At 32.7% G+C, this 9,488-nt stretch overlaps 2 protein-coding genes across 2 annotated transcripts in view; one reads left to right on the top strand and one right to left on the bottom strand.

The window, feature by feature from the left end:
* Positions 1-9,488, top strand: part of LOC117692664 (uncharacterized) — a 356,019-nt gene that overhangs the window by 126,049 nt on the left and 220,482 nt on the right. The gene's annotated exons all lie outside the window — the stretch shown is intronic.
* Positions 3,639-7,494, bottom strand: LOC117680487 (uncharacterized). The gene is made up of 3 exons (XM_066080601.1): positions 7,291-7,494; positions 4,568-5,894; positions 3,639-4,364 (listed from the first exon to the last, which is right to left on the bottom strand). The coding sequence occupies exons 2-3, from the start codon at positions 5,580-5,582 to the stop codon at positions 3,796-3,798; spliced, it is 1,584 nt and encodes a 527-aa protein (XP_065936673.1). The 5' UTR covers positions 5,583-5,894; positions 7,291-7,494; the 3' UTR covers positions 3,639-3,795.

Raw genomic sequence — 9,488 nt, 5'->3', positions numbered from 1 at the left:
GGAAGTAGACGACAATAAAGCGCCGAGCCTTGCTTAGCGCTTTAAAAAGAACAGATAAACTTAGTTTATTATTGTATAAATTGGTGAGATATTAGGTTCATTTTATATTTTTGTAATGAAGTTTTCAAACATAAATCTAATGTGTACGTGTTTTACAGAACGCTGAATCTAAAAAGAATAACAATTTTGTAAATCTATTTCTTTTAATTTGATTGAAGTATGTAAAACTGTAACGCCCTTTTTGCAGATTTATTTTATTTTTGCTAATGGTATTTAACGTACATTTTTCTGAATGCAAAGATAAGATCGCACTATTACTCATCGATCCTTAGTACCAAAATCTACTCTCAGCAACCGCTATTTAATATCAGGAAAAATTGCAAATCATTAGATACTTTTGTATATGGGTTAATACAAAAATTGAATTGATATTTAGTACCATACATCGCACAGCATCAAAGAGTCGTACATACCCGTAAGAATATATGCTCTTGGAACACACTCCGATCTGAGGTCTGTTTCTTTTTAATACAGAACGAGAAAATCATGACGCGTTCAACTTTTTTTTATAACATCCCTTTGTTGCTTGGAGTTCAGCAGTAAAAAAATCGAGCGAACGATGAAAACATTTTAGTTTTGAGCATTCAAACTCGGGATGTCATGCTGCACATTTTGCAACATTAAAAAAAAGGGGGGGGGGGGGTGAAAAGCTCCGACAACCAAAGAGAATGAAACTAAATTATTCCTAGAACTTGTTTTTTCATGATTTTTAATTTTAAATTTAGTACATAAATTGGGGCCTTCCGAATCACTTTTTACAGCTTGGTTCCAAAATAAGTGAATAACATGTTTCAAATTTGTTGTTTGGTATTAATAAAAAGGATCTCATGTTTGGAAACAGATCTTTCAAAAAATGGGTCTTTTTGAAATGCCGACTTTGATACGGGTTCTTAACTTTACTGTGATGCAGGTCACTTCCGGGTATTTTGAATAAGTAGCAAACTGGGCTATACCGTCCGACAAAAATTGTATTACAATTGTATTAGTTCATATTCTTCCCTACAGTTTGACTATTTTGAATTTTAATAACACCCCCTATGTAGCGCATGTACACGCTATATGTCAAAATGCAATGGGAATGTGCAGGAACAAGTAGAATTTCTATACATTATACAAAGTTCAACTTTAAAGGCTCTAGCATTTTAATATCAATGCTTTGCAAAGACAAAACAAATTTAACGTAAAATATTTAACACACCTGGAAGGTAAGCCCTTATTATTTGGATTTGGTAATTATGTACACATGTAATTCGATATACCCTTTCCCGAGACACGGTTAGATTATTCAAACTAAGGAAAGGGTGGTGAAATTAATAGCATTATTGTAGGCTTATAACTTTGTTATGTAAATGTCAATAATAAGGTGTGTGTACTTATTTCGTAAACGTCCGATATGCAATGTAAACCCGTGCACGCACGAGTCAAAGTCTAGTGTTATACATCTTTTTTTTCAAATTCTTTATCTAGAAAACTTATATATGTTACCTAGTGTCATTTGGTGATGTTTCAGACATTGCACAGCGATATTTCAAACATCAAAAAACACGCGTACGAAATGCCCCAAATGACTATACCTAGAAACACACATATTGCAATTCACATTATTTCAGATAAAGTCTAATTGATAGATACATGTATATGAATGATAAAAGCTGCCAAACCATTTAACGTAGATTCATTTTGCTATGATGATGATGATGCAATTCGTAACAAATTGTTCTAGTACCGCTAAATGTATTTCAAAAAAAAATATGACTCGGACAAGAAGCCATAAAAAAAAATTAGTTTTATAAAAAAAAAAAACATACAAATTAAACGAGTAGCCTCTAAATTTTGAATTGCTATCAAATAGTGCAACTTTTTTGTAAACACGTTAGCTTTCAACTATTAATTCAGGCGGGCATTAAACAGCAGGAAGCAATGTCTGTTCAGTTAGAGAATGAATATCAAATAATAAGTTAACATTTTCAGTACAACGTATTTTTTATGTGTAACTTTGTTTTAGAAATATAATTATCTATAGAGATTTTAGCTTTCAAAAAATGTCCAGTATGAATAAAACCAGACATTTTTTTAGGTTTCACAATCGACAAATTAGAAAGCAAATCAAATATGTGTTTCCATCCGTCCTCCAACCTTCCTTATCTAAAAAAAGTTCTTTTAACTTTAAGAGTTTTGTGTTTAATAACCACATTTGCGATAAAACAAATTCATTACGCGCTTTTATAAATAAACAATTTAAAGAATACACATCAAAGTTTGTCAGAAATCAGACAAAAGTATAAATTATTTTATTGATAAGGTTCTAACAAATTATCTCTAAACGAAAAGGTTTTTCAAGAGACTTACCTAATATCCATTGCAAAAGCCTCGCAATTATTGGAGATTAATTAAAGATATTGAGTACAGCAAAATTGTTAACTTTAACCATGAATAGTTTAAAAAACAAGTCCATATACATGCAATATGTTTTACTGAGTCCTGTAAGAATTTTGTTGATATCGGACAATCCCATCAAAATTAATGCAAAATTGAAGGTGTCTCTTATAATTGAGAACAGTTTTGTTGCTTCATTGATATTATTTATTTATAACCATTTTAACAAGAGCTTGGACTTTGGTAGGTGTGTCGAACAGCAATGTGACGTAGGACTGTCTATTTCATTGCTGGCCACTCAGCCATGGATCTTTGAAATCAACAAGATTTGTCTTGCTTTTGAGCTAAGACTACGCAATCGGTGCATATTTCGCTTGAAGCCGCGTCATTTTTAACTTGTTTTGACGGATGAAATAGATAGCTACTTCCAACCGAAAGTCCAAGGTCTTGTTAAAATGGTTCCAATCAATTTTATCATTAGATGTGCTATTTTTGCCATTCATGACCGCATGCAGAGTTTAAGTGTAGTAAAATTTGGACTTCAAATTCAAACATGTTGCAAATTCTTGTTTCCCTGTCTTTTTATTTCAGTATACGTAATAGAATCGAAGTCAAATCAGTTTGATACGTTGAAACCACGCATATGTTGAAAAAAAAATCAACAATATAGTGTAGATTTCTTATTCAGCCAACGTACAAGAAAAATAATTAATGTGTGCAGTGTGAAATTTCATTTAAAAGAAATTTTATACACATCAACATTCTTGATGGGTTTTGACTATTAGTCAAATGCATAGTTTTATGCATCATCCGAGCCAGAATGCAACACACAACTTCCTGATAATCATCTATGGCCTATGTTCATGATAATTGAGCCAGTGTATGAGAAAAGGGGTCTTATGACATAAAAAATCACAAAATTATATTTTGATTGCTTATAATGTAAAAAAACATGGGAAAACAGAATATGTAAAAATTATATTTTTATCTTGAAAATCAAGACTTCAATTCAAGGTTGAATGATGGCCTTTTATTTCATCATGACGTTGACATTGCGTACTATTTATTTTGACGTCAAAATTGTTAAAACTGTTGAGATAATCGGCATTGCTATATATATATATATATATATATATATATATATATATATATATATATATATATATATATATAAAGGCTTTGACGTTTGCTAATCACATCGTACAAATGAACATATTATTAGAGTGATTCATAAATTACTTATAAAAGCCATACACTTTTAAAATATTCGATAAGATACACAAACATAGATAAAACGTAATTATTTAATTGATTATTGATGGAGTTTAATAGTTGTTAAAAGATGACAGCCGGGGCAATTTATTCCTCAGTGTGGGTGGGTGGACACAATTGATCTTGACATCTTGGTCGTACAAACGGTCTAACTTTTTTGAAAAGATACTGAGTTCTTTCCCTGGACAATCCAGGAGGTGTTAGCTCTGTGGGAAATTTTCCAGGAATCTGCTGAAGTCCAGAAGGTTTAATTATCTTAATTCTTTTTTCCATTGCATCACTATTTTCCTTAACGAAAACAAATCCTGCATGGTCAGCACAAAATCGAAACGAATGGTATTTAGATATACCAGGCAAAGAGGTGAAAAATTGTTCCAAAAACTCTTTCCAGTTGTAGTACTTCCACGTAGAAGTGCCCCCTCCACTTTCATATAGAATTCCTTTATTTGTTGAAGACGAACGCTCAACGACTTGCTGAAGTTCTCTCATACTGTCACAATCCGATCGACGGAAAAGCTTTTTTGCACGTGCAAAACCTGCATCAATCAAACACCGTGTATGGCCAACTACCTGCATCAAATACGTAATTTGATGGTGCAATCCAGTGATCACTCGCCATGCCAAATAAGCGATTACAAATTTGTTCTTGTTTTGACCTGAAAAGAAATTGTTACATCGTTATTTAACATCGGACAAAAGGCGAGAAAAGATATATTCTCTCTACAAATTTCAAATGAAGAGAGAGAGAGAAACATAAGAGAGAGAGAGAGAGAGAGAGAGAGAGAGAGAGAGAGAGAGAGAGAGAGAGAGAGAGAGAGAGAGAGAGAGAGAAATAGAGAGAGATAATGATAGAAAATACCTGCACAATTATCAGCATGGAGCAAGCACTCTTTTTCTCCATAGCCATATGTGTTAAGGCCATGATGCACCAAGGAGATAACTGTGTTTGGCCCATGAGATCCCGTACCATCTAATCCAAGCGTCTCATTTTCCCCTATCAAGTAATTATATTGTGTAGGTATATCGTCAACACGAAAACCGAATATATGTACTTTCTTTAAACTGAGAAAATAAAGCGGTCCCATTTGCCGAGCATGATGAGGTAAAGCAACATTTTGGCTAAAATCAAATGTGTAGTGAACTTCGGTAAAATCAGAGGATAGGGGCGGTATGTGGTGTCCCTGTCTATCTGCATTTTGTAATTCTTCTAGCGAGTCTTTAACAATTTTCTTGTAGATATCTCTTTCCTTTTGCGCTACATCAATGTGAGTTTGAAATTTATTTAGAGCCGCCAATTTCTCTTCTTCCATGCATGCGTCAAGCACCTGCTTCCTCATCAGTTCACACCTGTGACAAACGTCAAAGCGTGGACCACATATCTTAATGTGGGAACAGCAGGATGTCCAAATGTTAGTGAATGTGTGGTACTCCACTTTCCTAACATCATCTGTTTCGCATGCTGACTTGTATAAACTGTGAATTCCTTTCTTTGAGGAGTCACAAGGGAGAAAAATTGGAGGCTCGTCATCCCTACCTCTGAGGGCCGCAGGCTGGGGTAGACCATGTTCCTCGGCGTAGCCAATGATAAAATTTACAACTCGCTGTACATCATCAAAATTGACCGCGTGTTTGGGTTTCCTTCCTAGATTTCCATGTTGTCTTGGAACTGCACCCTTTTCAGAATAATGTTTTAAAATATTGGAAAGAGACTTCTTCCCAACATCAAACAAACTTTGGAAAGCTGATCTACAAATTTTCTCATGTTTAAAACTATAGTGGTACGAATTTCGAGATCTTGAACCTTTTCGGGTGAAAGCGGACGAGGCAGTATTAACAGAACCCATGATGTACGCATCTTTCACATCTTTTTCCATTTCTCATACATTGAATATATGATCAAGAATTACTGAATCCTCAAACTTTGAAAAACATCGCTGTCCGCATTTACAGTTTTGTTTAATGCCACCCAATTCTGAAGAAGTGTCATTTTCATTTAGACTTTCTCGTTCAGTGTCGGACAAATTATTTTCTGTTTCAGAAATTAAAAAATCACGTATTCTGCCTGATCTATTGTGTTCAATTTCTGTATCCTCCTGGTCACTTGTTACATAATCTGCTACTTCGCCATGATGTGAATCAGATGCTAATTCTAATCCAAAATGTGCGTGAAATAGATCGTCTAATTCCTGGAAAAAAAATGCAACGAACTTTATCAGATTTATCTCTAAAATTAAAATTGGTTGTTTTTTTTATTACTGCATAGGCGTCGGAACCGGGGGGGGGGGGGATGCAAAGTTAGAACTAACCAATTATGCATATAGCATTATAGAGGCTTCACCCTCCCCCCCCCCCCCACCCTCCCCCACTTTTTCTCGCAGCAATAATAATTGTTCCGAAGATTACTTTGAAAAGATGGGATAGGTATATTTGAATAAGTTGGGGTTTTTTTTGGGAAGATTAGTCTAGCCCCCCCCCCCCCACTTTCGATTTGCTTCACTGTACTGTATCCTATATAGCTATAAATTATATATGATTTAATCAACTTTTTATTTCACTCATTGTAATTAAAATTTAAAACAAATTGTTTGCTTTGCGCACAAGATTATTATTGCAATTCCGAATTGCTAAATAAAACTTTTTTTTAAAATCCACTCTTAAACTTACTACATTTCTGATTGATTATTATTTTTTCCGAAAGTGATTATTCTTCATAACCATGAATTTTAAAATTATTCACATCTTTTCCACACGTGACTCTATACGTAACTTTATTTATTTCAAACCGTCTCTGATAAAGCTGTCCGACCATGGTTTTAGTGTTATGTTCACTATGTTGCTAAGCTATTTGTAAACAGCGAAGAATATGGAAGAGCGGTTGAGAAGTTACAATCATGTATTCACTCAAAAATAAAATAAGAAATAATTTGTAAACTATTACCTGTGTAATATATATGCAGAAAAATATGTAAATTTTGAATGTGCTGACCTAAAATGCATAATTGGACTGTACATTAAATGTAAACAATATATTGCCACTATATCCTGCCCCGACTTCGCTTAGTGTGTACCGACCGACTGATCGCTTCTATATCGCATAGCTCCTTTTCAAAAATTTTTAATAAACACCAAAACAATTTTTCAAACCTCTTCTTATAACATGTATACTTATCTATAATTACACCCATATCATTTGTAAAACTTGATCTTTCGATCTCTATTATACATACGTGCGTATGGCTGGTAAAAAAAAAATATGTACGCACATTCGCTCATAATTCATCGGTGCAAATAACAATGTTATAAAGCTTTAATGCATTTTTTTAAAAAGAAATACACTTGTTATATCACAAAATATTTATGATTTGATGTATGTGTAATTATATAAATATTTGTGGATGAATATAACATTTCACCGAGTGTTTGTGCTGACGGTATTTGTTGATGTATATATGTCAGGTTTTATTAACGACTCAGTGCAAAGATTTCAATGTGACAGTCAACGAATGTAAGTACAGTAATTTAAAGATTATATGCTATCAGTTATACGAATATTTTCAACGCACAAATGATTATATAACTTACCTGAAATTCAGAACTGACAATATCCATAGCGGCGACCATGAACAAAAACGCTAGGTTGAGATTCATTAGATTTTCGCCTTAACCATGCTTCGTGAAAATGGAGCGTCATTGGAGTTGCAGACGTCGCGCAACGTGCCTGACGTTTATGACGTTTTCCACGCTTTGTGACGTTATGTCATAAGACCCCTTTTCTCATACACTGGCTCATATGTTGAAGATTGTTTTTATATATACATCAGTCACCAGTGGGATTTCACAATCTACCTGCAGATCCCCGGGGTAAGAAACTTTTTTCTTCGCAAAATTAATCATAACCCATTGATAGTACAGAATCTTGTTTTTCGAGCTTAAATGACTTTCTAATTATGAAGTAAAATCAAAAAACCGTATTCAATGTGCTTTTAATTTCCTGTAGAAATATTTTCTGAACAGATATGTTAAGTTATTTGTTTCTCATTATGTTCTTGTATGTAAAAATAAAATGTTTTTGGACAGTGCTGAATTCAGTTTCAATTTTTGTTTTCTGAATCACTAAGATATCTTTCAATTAAAAGGAAAGTTATAAAATTACGATGACATTTATTATTTTTTCGACCAATATTTACCAATAATGCAAGATTCATATATATCATCTTTCATACAAAAGCATCATCAGAATTCTGAACAATTAGTTCCAAAATCAACTTGTCAATTTACTCACCTCGGATATGAAATTGCTTATTATTTTAACTTCTCTCCTCCCTTAATTTAAAGTAAGCATAGATACTTGATATTGTACTGATTTCTCTTTTTTATTCTAGTTTACATGTTTTTCATCTAATATATAGAAAATGATTCTGAACATGTAAAAATGAATTTCATTTTTGAAAGTTGGAGATGTGGGTATGGGTAGCTTATAGCTTATACAGAATTCATATGTCATTATTGGTCAATCTTCTGTTAACATTGAATTACATCATGAGTAATTCTTAACTGCAATATAAAATATTTCTATTCCTGACAATCACATACTCAACTGAGTTAAATATCAATTCTAACTGCTTAAAATCTTTCAGATATTCAATTTTTTGAACGATTCTCCTTTTTAATACTATACTCCTACGATAAGGTAAATAACAGTAGCAGTAACATCCAGTAGAGGTTTGTTCTTCTTTGTTTGTTTATTATATATAGCTTGACTTTTACATTAAATGATGCTCGTTTATAAAAGATTCAATTTTACAATGCAAATTTTTGTTAATGACATACGCCACGTTCCTCAGTTTTAGAAAATGTTCATTGGTAGGTTATTTCTTATTTATTTGCATTTAAATCTGTTAATGAAATTAAAAATTAGGGAGCATTTACCGGCTATATTTGGGATTAAAATATTTTGAACTATTCTTTTAATAGCAATCAAGTCATAGTATTTGATTTTAATTAAAAGTATACATCCAAATAGAAAACTATTATATAACATGAAAATATAACCATGAAATTACGTATTTGAAATATTTACATTACGGAGATAGGAAAAATAGAAAAAAACTGCTTTATATCTTAATATCAGGACTGACGGAATCCCATTTTGCTGTCCATTCTACTTCCTCAAGAACAATACTTGTGAAGGTAGGTTTCATATCTTGTCATACCTAAACCCATTTTCAGAGAAGAATGCATTGTAAATAACATGAGCGATTAAAATATATAGTGAAATTGCGTTTCTTGATAACTCACAGTAAAATATTTATAAGTCTGTTCAAATAATGATGAATAAGAAAAATAGTATATCTTTCTGTTTTCAAACGATTTTTCTTATTGGTTGAAGCTCTCAGAGACAATGTTCACATCATCTGCATGCGCGTAAAAATATCTTACTTCAAGTTTATTTATTTGGATGCCGCCTGACTGATAATGTGACGGCCGTTAAATGATTATTTAATAAAAGTCTCGCACTATCATTGCCAAACACAATTTCCCAGTCCAAAAAGATGTTTGAATTGAAAGTTATTCGGTACTGTTAAACTGATATCCAACTTCCATGTGATGAGATCATACTTCAGATGTTCAGTGACGAAAATAATCGGGCCACGACATCACGAAACATAAGACTATTAATGTTTAAGTGTTATCAATATAAAGCTTTTTGATAAATTGACTGGATTGACATATTTCCAAGAATTGTAACTGAAAACCTAATGTTTGGTATTTGATTACCT

Source organism: Magallana gigas, chromosome 3, assembly GCF_963853765.1.
Source record: "Magallana gigas chromosome 3, xbMagGiga1.1, whole genome shotgun sequence".
In the NCBI taxonomy this organism is placed as follows: domain Eukaryota; kingdom Metazoa; phylum Mollusca; class Bivalvia; order Ostreida; family Ostreidae; genus Magallana; species Magallana gigas.
This window is presented reverse-complemented; position numbering and strand designations above follow the sequence as displayed.